Source organism: Phaseolus vulgaris, chromosome 7 (genome assembly GCF_000499845.2).
Source record: "Phaseolus vulgaris cultivar G19833 chromosome 7, P. vulgaris v2.0, whole genome shotgun sequence".
Taxonomy (NCBI): domain Eukaryota; kingdom Viridiplantae; phylum Streptophyta; class Magnoliopsida; order Fabales; family Fabaceae; genus Phaseolus; species Phaseolus vulgaris.
This window is the reverse complement of record NC_023753.2, coordinates 5,439,583-5,454,538: the sequence shown is the minus strand read 5'-3', so window position 1 is coordinate 5,454,538 and position 14,956 is coordinate 5,439,583. Positions and strand designations below refer to the sequence as shown.

Genomic DNA, 14,956 nt, shown 5'->3' with positions numbered 1-14,956 from the left:
GTTGTGAGTCACCAAAGGTGAGGCAAAACAAGGATAAGATATTTGTATATTAAAATGTAGAATTCCCTTTTGGTTTTTCTTTGTGTTTTTTGTCAACGGCTTGGGTAATGAAAAGAGCATCACCACATGTGAAAACCAAGAACTTACCAGACCCATTTACTTTATAAATTGTTTGTTTTGTTTCATGCTCTCACTTTTTTGTTACTTTCTTTTTATTTCCCTCTTCTGTGTGGTTTCTTTCCCAATTTAGCAAGAATAGTTCAGAAATAATTTGTTGACTATATCATACCATTCACTATTTATTATTTATTAAATTATTTTTTTTAAATGATATGTCAATGTCATATACATATCCGTGAAATGTTCAATTAAAAAAGTATTTGTTGGATTTCTAACAATTCTAGTACGGTTCTAACACAATTTTAAAAAAGAAAAATACATTAATTTCTAAAAATTCAAATTTATTGTATAAATTTTTATTATAATTATAAAAATTCAAATCATTTTGAATCAGTCATGAAAAACATTTTTCTACTCTAAAAAATAATCTGGAACATACTTGTGTACATAAATCTTTATTATTAATTTATATAATTCATAATTATATAATATATAGATCAGTGTACTCGTATCTTACATTTTAAATATTATATATATTATATGTATCTTCGTGTCCGTTATATCAGTTGTGTTACATAGTAGCGAATCCTATATAAAAGAGACAAATTATTATATTTATATATTATTATTTTAATTATGTGAGAGTGTGAGAAAACTGAATATTAATCATGTTTAAAATATTTATTTAGTGTAAATTATAATTAGGTCGGCCTATTAAACAATAAAGTATTTATATATTCAGCGGAGATCCACCTGACAGGTCAAACTACTCACATGTGGCACGATATATATTTTTATTTTATTTCGCAATCCTAATATTATTTCTCACGTATTTTTAAATTGTTTTTCTCATGTATTTGCAACATTGTCGTGAATGAAAGGAATCTGATATTATTTTGTGTACTTGTTTTCAGTACAAAAAATGATAAATAGAAATCGAGGAACTGTTTAACTTTTTTGAGTTCAGAAAATAGAAAAATAATAACAAATTATAAAATTTGATAATCAAACATTTATAATTTCTTTTATGAAAAAACAGTAAATAAAATAAGACATTAATATTTGTTTGCTTTACGTATTTTCCTTGTACTGGAGTTTGGTCAGTTCTTAACTTGGTGACAATAATCTGAATCGAGACATGTGTCATTGATGATAGACAGAGACATTTTCAGTCCTCAAAAAACAAGAAACAGTGATGTTTCAGATATCTATCAGTACAGAATCTCCTCCTCTTCGCGTATGCATAATTTTTAAATATATAAAATGCTTTTGAATTTAATATAATGTATTATAGTTTAGAATTTTCATATTGTTATCATTTTAAGATTTTTTGTGAAATTATATATTATAATATTATTAGATTTTATCACAATTATTCTAAATTCATATTAAAGCTCATTTAACTAACAATGCATTTTTTACGCAAAAGATATTTTTTAATAAATCTGAAATGTTTTTGACCAAAAAGTAAAAAAAAAATTCAATTTTAAAAACAAAATTAATTATTTTGTAGATAAAGTTCGTAAAATATTTATTTTAAAAAGAAAAAAGAGTAACAGTGTTGTGGGTAGGTTGCCAAAATAAATATCCAGCTACACCAATATTATTTTATTCCAAAATAAATTCATCAATACATTTTGTATTTTATTAATATTATTATTTACTTTTCATTATTTATTCAATCATCGGGCCACATTCACGGGGCTGCTTTGTCTCTCAAAAAGAAATTATTGTTACTATATATATATATGTTTTGATGATTTTTTATTAAATACTTTAATATATCAAATTATTGTTACTATATATACTAAGCTTTACACATTACATTAGAATGATTAACACACCAGTAGAGGAGCTGCAGGGGACACGAGGCCAGACACGTGTAAGCACTTAACTAATATTTTAGTATAATTATAATTATAATATTATAATAACATTGAAGATTAGAGATCTGAGTAGAAGAGAAATCATAAAAGATACTTTTACACCACGAAATATAAAAAAAAATTCACTTTGTCAATTCATTTAATAATATATACGATTAAAAAGTAAAAATAATAAAAATATTAATTTATCCGATTGTTAAATTACTGTAAATATTATTTTTGGTATCAAACTATAAGAGTTGATATCACATGTTACTATTTGTTGCTTTTGAGATTGTTTATATTTTTTTTTATTGTTATAACATAAACTCGAATTTAAGCTTCTTAAGTGAATAATAATCTTTATCTATTATCATATTATATTATGATTATTATTATTGATATTATAATTAATGATATTATTAGTATTAATAACATTCATACTATTAATATTTATAACATCCTTCTTTTATCACGTCTAAAAATTATAATATACATAAATATTAAAATAAATATTTACAACTTATAAGTTGTGCACTTGTTAAAAATACACCTCTATTTATAGAAAATTTAATACATGCACATATAAGAAATTAAACATTACATTTGCCATCTTACTATGGAGTTCTCTCGCATGTAATATCACGTCACATACAAAGAAAATAAAATACAAATAAACAATAAACTGTCTACTTTTAAAATTTATACTATAAATGTGACTTCAATTAATAAGCATAAATTTATTTATCCTTATACATTTTCACAAAGAAATCAAGTGTTTATAAAAAATCCATAATTCATCTCTCTCATGTCAGACTTATAATGATCTACAAAGAAGACATTGGTTACTTCCGGAAGACTTATGCATTTAAATAGACTCAGATATTTGTGTGTCATAATATCTCATTATGAATCTACACAACTATGTTCATAATACTCTCAATGTCAAATTACCTCTTATGACAAGATTAATTCATATAACAAGTCAAGATAATTGCTATCTTCCAGAACCTCCACTTTCAGAAAATAACTATTTCAATTGATTTATCTCATTCAAATCAAGAATTTTGTTCACATCACAATCAACTTGAAAATTTACCAAATCATCAAAATATATCATTTCAATACTTCCACTTTCAATCTCAAACAAAACACATTAGTTTACTCAACAATACAACCTGTAAGAAAATTGGATGAACCCCACATCCAAATCTTCTAACATAAAATTTTATTTAAAATAAAACTAGTTTCCTTTACCCGACTTTGAGTAGGTGTGCTCATAAAGAATTCAAATTCCTACAAAATCCAAGAATAGTTTAACTCCAATTAAAATTCTGATTAGATAATCTTATTATGCTCACTACCAAGAGTCTAAATACGACTTTTGATTGTTAGTCTAGTGAAAGATGATGCTACAAATATAGAGAAAAGACAGAAAAAAAAAAATTATAAACAAATGATAGTTATATTAAAATAAAATTCAAATAATTTTTTTATTTATTTATCTATTATTTTTTCAATAAAATATTCATGTGTTATTTTAATTATACTATTTATAATCTAAACTATATTTTCTATGTCCTTGAACTTATACGATTAAATATTTTAAAAAACTTAAATTATAAATATTTATCGTTCTTTTATGTCACTAGAATATTTTCAAATTTATAATAAAAACTTGTTTTTCATATAAATTATGATTAAAAAATCATATTAACTATGTTATAATACTCAACTAAATAAAAAAAAAACTGATTATATAATTTTCAGCATATGTGTGCTAACTTTTCTAATTATTTCACACCATTTACTACTTAGATTGAAAAAACGACAAGCTCGAAAATAAAAAAAATAAAAAATAAAATAATATATACTAATAAACTTTTTGTGTTACAAGATAAAGATTTATAAAGAAATACATACTATCATTATTTTCTTATGTATCTAAATAACATAATCGATTATATTAAAAACGTTATGTTCAAAAATATTATTTATATATTATAATATTATATTAATATATTAATATAAAAAATCAAAATTTTAATATAAAACATAATAGCATATATATTTAAAATAAAAATATTAAAATTATAAGTAAAGTTTAAATTAATTAATTTACATTTTTAGATTTTATAAAATTATCTATTTTAACTCTAATTTATATTTAAAAATTGTTTTTTTTATATGAAATTATATTTATAAATTGTTTTTTAAGTATATAAACTATTCTACTACATATTAAAATAATAAATAAAAGAAAATAAACTTGTTTAAATTTTAATAATTATAAAATAATTTAAATATATTACTATTTAAAAATATATTTTTTATTGATTAAACTTCACTTTCTGCTTTCTTTATTATCTTTTCTTTCTATTCCCATTCACCCTCTTAACATATAATAATAGCAGACTTTAACATAACTTTTACTATTGCCAAAAATTATGAGAACTCATGAAATGTAAAAAAGTTCAACTAATGGTAAACCTATCTTCACATTGCATCAGCAATCATTTTCTTACACATGATCCATTAAATAAAATTCAAGCAAATATAATTAAATGATAAACAGAATTTGTTAAATAAGACTCTTACTTCAATGAAACCTACCCAAACACCACGACTGATTTCTGCCAATTGTATATTTTAATCTAGTAAAACTTCAATGCAGCCAAAACATACATAAAACATATTTATGGTTTTTCTCTACCAAATTCTTGTAATAATACAATGCAATCTGTATACAGTGAAAGGCAAGAAATACACTCCAGTGGATACATCAAAGCTAAATGGGCACCAACACACAAATGCATACATAAAAAGACAGAACCCTTTATTTAAAGAGCCATATTATTTTCTTTTTTCAACGTTACTACTTTAGCAACAAAGTCTTAGTCCTTTTCACCTCCTTGCATAGATCAGGCAGATCAGATCTTTACGCAGCAGCATCAACAGCATGGTTAGCAACATCCTTTTCCACAAAATCCTTTACATATTGTTGTCTGCGCATTGAAATCATACTATGAGGTTTGGCAAAAAAGCATCTGATTGTATCACTGACCACTAATTTTATTAAGTTATACCTTGCTGGGAGATGATCATTTGGGCGATTGTGTGGAGTCCAAACTGGCTCACCAACAAAAAATCGTAGTGCCTGCAGATCATAAAATAGTAAGAAGCACTTAAAAGATGGACTAAACTCAGCAAAATTAACCTAAAAAGAAAGCTTGAAAGTGCACATTAATTGCTGGAAGATAACAAAAATAAGCTTGTAAGATATTATATTTCAAGTTGGCATAGTCCTCAATCCTAGACATAGCAGCCAACTCAAAAACCCTATAGCTGTTACAGGATCGTGGATATATAGATGACTGCTATAATGAAAGATAATAGACAGAAGACAAACATCTCATACTCTTTACTAGGTAGATACACACAAATTCTTTTGAAAAAATATCCTACACGATATATTCATAATCAATAAAAAAATATCACGGTTTATCACATCATTCATATATTAACATTTAACTTGAGCTACAATTAACAAGAGATATGAGTTTAACCTAGAGAAGAGTTTAACCTCTTCGCTCCCTGGGGTAAAGGTATATACATCTACCCTCTCTAATTGTATATGCATATAATGGGGTTAAGGTTTATACATCTATCCTCCATTAGTTGGCTACTGTGATTTTATTGTAGTGGCCAGAAGCCATGACATTCTGCACTAGTTGATAGCTATCTCCCAAGTTACATCTTAAACTTAACATATCTACAAGAATGCAACTAAACATTTTGTTTTTGCAATCATGTACTCTTTCTTTAAAAACATACACAAACAGACTCGTAAAATGCGTTCCAAATGGTACAGGGAAATGTTATAAAGTATTCTGAGAACCAAATTAAAAAACATCAAGTTCACAAACAATGGGGTAGAGGAATGAAGGTATAAGGAGATAGTGCTTTTCTATTAGCAACAGAAAAAGTAGAGGTACAAATATTTTTGTATATATGCAACCAATACCTTGATGTAGTTGTTCTCATCTAGTGTAAAGCGATGATAAATTCCAGCAGGTAAGATGATCATTCCTCCTTTCTTGACCCATACACGAATCCAAGCTTCATTGCGATCCCTGACATCAAAATAGCCTAAACAAAAACAGGATATTTTAGCAACTTGGCAGGGTAGCACGAGGTGGCAAGAAAATCAAAGTAAAGCTTAAAATTAGTTTGCACCACTTCCAGCAGCACAAAAGCGGATTTCTTCATCAGTGTGAAGATGCTCTTCGAAGAAGCTTATGATTTTCTGTTCATAATTTGGCAACTTTTCTGGGCAGACCTCACAAACATCCTGAAGAAAAGGTGTCACAGGTTAAATTATTAAAAAACATAATCCTAGTCAGGATGTCAAAATGCAACATGCTAGACATGAAATAAAAAATTTTAAAATGTTAAATATTGCATAAATAAAGCACAATGTTTGAAATAATCAAAATTATAGCGAGTCTTTTGCATATTGTTGATTTCATTTTGAGTAGAATGAAAGTTAATTCCAAACAACTATAACGAAACATTCGTATAACAAACCATGTAAGTGTATCCACGTTCTTCACGAATCTTTTTCAGCTCTGGATCAGTCTCATAGTTATCAGCATCTAATTTCCAGCTAAGCACTCCAAGTTCTGCAATTTAAAACAAACCAAAGATCATTCAAATGTCAAGCTCTAAATCTGCTCATAAATATAACAGACACATGCAGCAGAAACTTACCAGCAAGTTTATCGAATGAGACAAACTCTTTGGGTTCTTTGTGGTGGGGGAGTCGTTGATCTTCATCACTATCATCCATGTACCATGCTTGAAGGACTTCCTCTCGTGGATCCTATGAAAAAAATGAAATTGATTAAAAGGATCTCACCATAATTCTGAATGGGGAACTCATACAACCTCTGCACAACCACAAAAGTAACAGCAACAACTGAAGTGCACCCTTTTTTTCTATTTTTTTTCCCAAGTGGCTAGTTTTCTCTTTGGGCGCATATAGATCATTAGATCATGTTTCTCCACGTTTCAAGTATTATCTGTATATCATTATAAGTATTGCGTTTCTTCAAAAAAATAGATTTATTATTCAAAATGATTACATGTTTGGCTTTTGAAGAACGAATTTGATAATTCTCTGATTCATTTTCTCAACCCAGTTGTTTCAACTTGTTCATACATTTGTATGACTATTGAGGAACTTTTTTACACATCTAACTAATTTGATATAGTTTGAGCAAATGATCGATAACAAGATTGACAACATAATAGTAATCAGAAAGCAAATACCATTTTAAATAGAGAATAATTGGCTTTGAAAAATCATCACACCAATGCTATGATACCGTATAAGACATTTAGACAAAAAAAGTAAGTTCTCTAGGAGTAGGAACAATGATAGTTAGCATCCAATTTTTGCAACCAAACTCCGAACCTACTACCTATGCAGATCAACATCAAACTCACCTTGTGAGGTAAAAAAAAGTAAACAACCAATTAAGAGTTCATTACTTCGCACCTGACACAACATCCTTAAGACTTTGTGCAAATTACCCAAACCCTCACACAACATCCTTTAACTACTTAAAATTAAAATTAAATAAATTTGTTTGTCTCAAAATTCCAAGGAATTTTGTGGGTAACACGTAAAGCCGGTTTTTTCTTCAAATTTGTTTGTAACAAATCACGAAAATATCACAAGTTCCTCATGAAATCTAAAAACACCCACATACACACAAACAAATAGCCAAATTTGAATTCAGATAACAGACTATGATCGTTAACATAATCATTCACGATGAAATCTGCGCTTAATTATCGACGCAGAGGAAAACCACGAAAATTTCTTTAAGACAAAAGGCAGAATTTACTGATAAAAAGATGAGGATTTTGAAAAGTTATAAAAGGAGAGTTGGAGGATTACCTTGTCAGAGGAAACCATGGTAACGAGTTTGCTGCTACAGTTTGTTTCAGGCAATGATTTTTCAATGGGATTTCTGCAATCCTGTGCTTAATGCCTACGCAATTATAAACCCTTCAATTGCATCACGATTTTACCAAAATACCCTTTTCGTTGTGGAAAAAAATGTTGCCTTTTCAAGTTTTCTTATCAAGTCCTAGAAATTATTGTTTTGTAATTATCAATGTGACATGGTAATTATTTATAGTAATACAAACAAGTAAATATAACTAAAAAAAATTAAAGTAACAATATAAGTTTTATTTTATTTATTATCAAAGTAACTAAGAATAAAATTATAAAAAATATTACAGAGGTGTATCTTATGAATTGTTATAAATGTATTTTTCCAATTAAAGGTTAAAATACCAAATAAACCTAAATCGCTTTTAATGTAACAAACCGTTTTCTTAACAAAACACGAGCATGTAATTAATGTACTTAGGTTTCTTTTAAGACTAAAGGAATTTTTTATTTTTTTAAAAAAACTTTTATATTCGACATAATACTTGAGAGTTTAGCTAGCTGATAAGTATTCTTCTAAAAAATATATATATATATATATATATAAAAAAAACGTGTTATTAAGATTTCCTGCAACATTCTTATTTTTCATATTTTTTTCGTATATTAATGTAGCAACATTTTGAATGTTTTGAGTTTAATAAAATTAAATTAATCAAAATCTTTCTTTATCATGCATCACATGGTAACTATACCGATAATCCTTAAAAGAAATTACTATGAGTTTGATTATTATTATTTTTTCAATTAGTGAAAAGTCATTTTTAAAATAAAAATAATGTAGTTAGATAATAATTTGATTATGGAAGAAAATTAAGAGCTTTGTCCAAACACAGAGGAGATGGTAGAAACGTAATTTGAACAAAATAAGGAGATGCAAAAATTTCACAAACTTAGAAAGAAGAGTCCTTATATTACTAATAAACTAACGAAAAACACACGCTGTCCAGAATGTATATTTATATTTTTATTAAATTAAAAAATATATAATTATATTATTTCTATATTTTTATTATTTTATAAATAATTAATTAGAAATTAATATAATTTAAAAAGTATATAATTTTATAAAAATAGTATTAAAATAGTCCTTATTTAAATAAGATATTTAATTATTTAATTTATTAAATAAATAAAGAAATTATTTTCTAATTATTAAAAGGTAAAATTGTCCAATTAAACATAAATATAAATATTTTTTATATTTTTATAGTTTTTTAGACAATTTTTTCTCATGTAGTTTTTTTTATACAAATAGTTATTTTAAATTTAAAAAAATGAAGAGAATAATATCTTTATTAATGTTATGGATGTTGAAACATGTACCATACATATTTATAAAATTTAATTAACAGTCAATTCAAATTATTTATCAAATTGTAAATGATGGATGTATTATGTTTTAAAACTATTTTTAACCTGCCATTCTAACATTGTAAATGCAGAGTGTTGTCCAGATCAAATTTGAAAGATCAACTAAATAAAGAAGTCTTCAAAAATTCCTTTCACACCACACATGTTGCGTACCTTATGGTTGCGTGTAAGTATTGTTTGACAATTTTTAAGGTGTGTTTCATTAAATAAATAACAGAAACAAAACATTCTTTAAGTTGTTTAGTAAAATAAAGAAACAAAGGTTAATTTTCTTTTCTTTTTATTAACTACAAAAAAGTAAAAGAAATATATATATATATATATATGTGTGTGTGTAAATTTTCCTATTACAAGATTTTAAAAAAGCAATGCTTAAAATAATGATAACTTAATCATTGTACACATGTTTAGTAAAGATCAATTTTAATTTCAATTGTGGGATTAAAAAGTGTGTCTGTAATTTCAGCTATAAATTTTCAGAACGTGAATTTGCAAATAATTTTTTAGTAAAATAATTTGATCTTATGAATCTGAAATTTTATGTGTGTGTATATGTATACAGTATAAAGAGTGATTCTTTTTTATTATATCTAAATGAAACTAATCATCTTAAAATTAGTTTTTAACAAATTTATAAAAAGTAGTTCTGATTATCGTCAATTATAAATACAATTAATTGTTAAAATAAAATATTTTTACAGTTATCCAAAAACAACAGCTTGCTTGCATATTTTCATTTCATTTATTTATCAAACCAAACCATTGAATATGTATAAAATTTGAACTTTTTAGTTTGCTGTTCTCAGTATAAAATTTGAACTTTTCATTTAAAGTTGACAATCTTACCACTAAGTATAATTTACTTTTTACTGATTTTTTTTTATGAAATGAATTTCGGATAACCTAGCAATTCAAAACATAGAGCTCAATTAAATTATAATATATAATTTCAACTTTCAAATCGGAAAAATGTCTCAAATATTAGCTGTTTACAATGATATTTTATAATGAAAAATGAATGGGAAAAAACCCCAGACATTTATTTTTCCTCTATAGAATAGATGATTCAAATTTAACATTGTATATAAAGAACTATATCAATTTTTGAATACTTTCCTTTCCATCTATTTTTATATACATTCTACAAGTCAATTTATTCTATCTAAATATATTAATTATTAAAAATAATTTATTATTTAATATGTTTCAAAATATATTTAATGGAACAACAAATTAACTATTACTAGCTCAAGAAATATATTTTAAAAAAAAATAAAAAATAGTACATATAATTTTTACCACGAAATATAAATTATATATATATATATATGTAGTAAAAACTTTATAATTAAAATCTTATACACCTGTCTCTTTTTCCTTTTTTTCTATCTTTCTCTCTTAATTATAACATTATTCATATTTGAATAAATCACCTTGGGTAGCTGGCTATGCATATTCCAAAGCTCTAGTTTCTAATGCTATTGATATTTCCTGCGAAAGATGGAGAGCATGTCTATGTTAGAAGAAATACGGCTAAAATAGACAACAAAAAGATTTTATTGGAACCAGACAAGAAACAAAGAAGTATAGGCGTAAATTTCCATCACATAATAATATATACTAAACATCTGATTTTTTTCATCATCTACGTTGATGCAATAAAAGAGTGTTTCTCCTAAAAGAGTCACCCCCTCCTTTATGTTGATACTGTTGTTCTACTGATATATTTGTTATATGATATATCCCTTTTGTTGTAGGTTACACTGCCAAGTGCTGTTTTTCTTGTAAAGAATTTACATTGAGATAAAGTGGGAGAGATTGGAAGAGTCATACTAATCTATTCCTTCATTATTTGATATCTCCACAAATTTGTCTTCATTATTTTTTCTCTACTGTCAATAGGTTCATCTCTGACTTGCCACTAGATATTATAGATTAATATAAAATCAGAAACGAGCATTATTAGAGTTGGTGCTTCCATAACCAAATGTGGACCCCAAATCTTAAATTTAGGAAACCAGAATTAGAGCAAGAGCAACTCACACATACACTCTTGCACACATATATTGAAATTAACAGAAGTTAAAATACTATGAGTGGAATGGAAGCCTATGGATCCTCAATATCTATCAAAGTCTGTCATTAGATCAAAACAAAAAACATTTACCAAAACTTTTAACTTGCCTGTGGCTTTGCAGTGCTTGAGAATAAGCAGCTTGATGTGATTGTCTGTCCATGATCTAAAAGCCATCCCACTTCACTTAGTGTTTCACCTTCCTTGTTTTGTTTAAGTGAACACCACAGCTGCTTAGGAAGTAATATATTGCAGTCTCCATCTCTGACAGAGTCCTGTACTTTCTCATCAAAAAGCTCTTGAAAGATCCCCTGTAATTAAAAAGAAAGATCCAATAAAAAAGGAAAATCCAGATTGCAAAATAGAAGGGTAATAGAAGAGATCCTTGCACTCACGGTATTTTGAGTACCAAAAGTGGCGATAGCTGTAGATGCCTTCCAGATACCAGCAACATCAGAAGCAGCCATGGGTGCAGTAGAAGCAAAGGCAGAATCACGGACAGCACAACCTCCTAGTTGATCACCATTTCTGAATGGCCCATACCACTGCTCACGAAATACTCTAATGCCCTGTAGCACCATCTCTGTGTTATTTAATACATGGATAAACTGAATAACCCTAACCCGAGATTCACAATCTTGAGGATTGATCATGCAGCACTCCAACTCTAGTAAGTTATCCTTCTTTTGCCAGACAGCAACATAAGAACCACTGGATTGGTAAGCAAAGGCATTAAGTCCACTAATTCCTTCTCTCACATTCCTCTCATCCACGCTGTACTGTGTAGCAGCATCAGCCTCGCATCCCACAGTTGGAAGTAACTGAATGGATTTGTATTGAAGAACACGTTCCTTTGGTTCAGCAAGAGTGGGGCACTGAGTCTGCCAATCGAATACTTTAACCTCCCATTCCCGGTATGCTTCAGGCACCACGGACTCGGGTAATTCAATTGGCTTTCCTTCATTACTGAAGTCTGCTCCAAATCCATCCCACTCACCAGAGACTCTCCTGGCAAATTGAGACCAGGCTTCAATACTTGTGTCCCAAACCGTGGAAATAGTTCTACTTCCATCCTACATGGAATAACCAAATTGGTATCCAACTACCAAAGATTGCATGAATTCTAAACAAGACAAATGAAGCATAAATTTACATAATCATGGACTATATACATTATCCAAACTGGGGGAGAGAGGGTGGTTAAATCAATAAAGCAACAACACCCACAAGTTACAGTCACACTTTACAATTATTTTTTATAAAAAAACAGAGTGAGCACCATGTTGATCCTTCAAAAATACAGGCTACATCACACAAGTCCTCTACTTATATCACATGCGTGTCTTCAAATAAAAAGTTATATACCACTGGTTTCACTCTTCAAAGACCAACCTGAGTAACAATCTGATATTAACAGACCAAATTGATGTCATGTATATACCTGTGGTGAACCAATTGGAAGACCATTGTACTGATACATGTATCTTTACTCTTAAGAATTCCAAAATGTACACTTGCTCAAAACTAATCCCTGCAAGATATGACAACACGAATCGAAAAGGCAAGAAACACATTGAAAAGGTGCCCCTAGTCTTACTTGATAAGAATCTTTGTTTCGGAGCACATCAATTGGACTATCAGTTTCAACAATTGCTTCTTCGGTATCTTGATTGACTGCACACATTAAAGTTCTCCTGCTTTTAGATTCAAACATACTCAGCTTCAGCAATAAGAGGATCATATAAGATAACAACAAGGGGCAACAATTGGACACAAAAATAGTAAGATTAAAAAATAACAACTTAAAATAAACTGTTTTTTGGCACCAAAAATATCTCCAACCAATCGCTGGAGACTAATTCCTTTCAAAAGGTAGAGATTCCCGAAGTGCTTTTTATCAATCCATGCACATGGTCAAGAAAGTAACCCTGAGAAAATACTTAAGAAACTAAGTTATCTACTTGCTAATAGTTACAATAAACTTTAGACACATTGACTTTTCGCACTTTCACTCCAATCAAGAACACCCCAGAAGTTGAAACAATCCCCAAATTGCTACCAAGTTGAAAAATCTCTATAAAAACAGGCTCAGAAAACAAATTCAATACCTCCTCCTCCAATTGAAGGAAAATGGCGGGAGTCCCAGCATCCCGGAAATCCCAAATTTCTGATTATATGGCAGTGAGCCCTAAATTATAGACACATAGGAATTTTAAGCATAAAGCAGAAAAGCAAGGAGGTAGAAAGAGCAGAAGCATGAAGCAGGGATAAGGAGAGAAATACACGTAGATAGGGTGAAGATGAAGAGGGGTGTTGTTGAAGAAGGCATGAAGATGGTGAAGTGGTGGTTGTCACAGAGAAAACAGCCATTAGTGCAGGGAAACAGAGAGAGCAGAGTTGGTTAGTGGCTTAGCGAAAAATGGGTTAATCACCAAACAAAGAAATTCTATAATATTATCCTTCATATTCCTCAAATTTTCATTTTGAATACTTTCTACTAAGGATCACAAGGCTTTGCATGTGGATGTGGCTTCTACTTCCTTCTTACCCACTCCTTCGCAAATTCACAATTATAATATGATTTACAAAATATCCACCAATACTTGCCAATAATCATCAATATTTGAAAATGATTAATAATTTTTTTTTTCATTTTGAGAACATACTTTTTTTTTAAAAAAATAAATTGTATTTCACTAGTTCTTCTATTTTATCATGGTAAATAAAATTATTATGTTTTAATATTAGAATTGCAATGTATACTTGACTTATATTTTTATTCTAAGCATGATGACTTTCCAAGGAATGCTTTGTGATGATTTGGCTACTTTTTAAATCTTTGTTTGGATGGGTTGTGGCATTGTATTGAAAGGCTTGGAGGTTCAAAAAGTTTTGTAAGTGTAACTATTTTGGTAGGATAAATTTGAGGTGATTTGTGTAGAAAGAAAAAAAAAGGATGATGGAGGGAATACTCCTTTTGAAAATGAGAAGATTTGTGTGAAATGATGGGTAAGAATGATCAATTACGAATATGTTCCTGCATTAAAGGGTGTAAGTGTATGATATGGTGACTATGTGTGTAAATGAAAGAACGACCAATATAGGTATCACTCATGAATTTTAAGCATTAGACATCATGAATATGTGAAACCAAGAAGGTATAATGGATTACACTCTTAATTCTAATTGATTGTAATCGGATTCAAAGACCCTTTTCCTGATGCATTTGTACATAGTATGGTCAAAATTTTCAACCAATACATGCCAGGAATAAGGGTAATCTATCCAAGTGACTACAAAGTGTCTATAAATCCACTTGTTAAATGTTTGACTTTGTTTTTTTCATGTATTTTGGTTAAAAGGTGAAGTTTTGATAATAAAAAAATTACATGTATAGTTAGGTACGAAAGTTTTAATTACTAACTAATTAGATTTTAAAATTTATTGTGAAATTGAGAGCTTTTATTTATAAATATATTTTTTTATATAAATTAAAAC

General features: G+C 28.1%; 2 protein-coding genes across 8 annotated transcripts; both read right to left on the bottom strand.

The window, feature by feature from the left end:
- Positions 1-4,667: 4,667 nt before the first annotated feature.
- On the bottom strand, positions 4,668-8,090 carry LOC137828570 (acireductone dioxygenase 2-like). The gene is made up of 7 exons (XM_068635197.1): positions 7,951-8,090; positions 6,756-6,867; positions 6,573-6,667; positions 6,222-6,336; positions 6,010-6,134; positions 5,072-5,142; positions 4,668-4,990 (listed from the first exon to the last, which is right to left on the bottom strand). The coding sequence occupies exons 1-7, from the start codon at positions 7,966-7,968 to the stop codon at positions 4,924-4,926; spliced, it is 603 nt and encodes a 200-aa protein (XP_068491298.1). The 5' UTR covers positions 7,969-8,090; the 3' UTR covers positions 4,668-4,923.
- Positions 8,091-10,676: 2,586 nt separating this feature from the next.
- On the bottom strand, positions 10,677-14,025 carry LOC137828569 (uncharacterized). 7 transcript variants are annotated; one of them, XM_068635190.1, is made up of 6 exons: positions 13,742-14,025; positions 13,567-13,646; positions 13,056-13,155; positions 11,854-12,531; positions 11,569-11,769; positions 10,677-10,875 (listed from the first exon to the last, which is right to left on the bottom strand). In XM_068635190.1, the coding sequence occupies exons 1-6, from the start codon at positions 13,826-13,828 to the stop codon at positions 10,831-10,833; spliced, it is 1,191 nt and encodes a 396-aa protein (XP_068491291.1). In that variant the 5' UTR covers positions 13,829-14,025; the 3' UTR covers positions 10,677-10,830. The 7 variants fall into 7 exon arrangements, with proteins under 7 accessions (XP_068491291.1, XP_068491294.1, XP_068491292.1 ...); XM_068635193.1 differs by having other exon boundaries at positions 12,900-13,152; positions 13,742-14,008; XM_068635191.1 differs by having other exon boundaries at positions 13,056-13,152; positions 13,742-14,004.
- Between the last annotated feature and the right edge of the window lie 931 nt (positions 14,026-14,956).

What these genes read in the sequence shown, in the direction of transcription:
- LOC137828570 (XM_068635197.1), bottom strand. An exon ending in AACGTGGATACACTTACATG is followed by an intron (nt 6,337 to 6,572) that starts GTTTGTTATACG and finishes CCTTTTCTTCAG; the next exon opens with GATGTTTGTGAGGTCTGCCC. An exon ending in ATGAGAACAACTACATCAAG is followed by an intron (nt 5,143 to 6,009) that starts GTATTGGTTGCA and finishes TATGATCTGCAG; the next exon opens with GCACTACGATTTTTTGTTGG.
- LOC137828569 (XM_068635190.1), bottom strand. Translation starts at nt 13,828, where the DNA reads ATGGCTGTTTTCTCTGTGACAACCACCACTTCACCATCTTCATGCCTT. An exon ending in TCCTTCAATTGGAGGAGGAG is followed by an intron (nt 13,156 to 13,566) that starts GTATTGAATTTG and finishes TGAATCTAAAAG; the next exon opens with CAGGAGAACTTTAATGTGTG. An exon ending in CAAGCACTGCAAAGCCACAG is followed by an intron (nt 10,876 to 11,568) that starts GCAAGTTAAAAG and finishes CATCTTTCGCAG; the next exon opens with GAAATATCAATAGCATTAGA.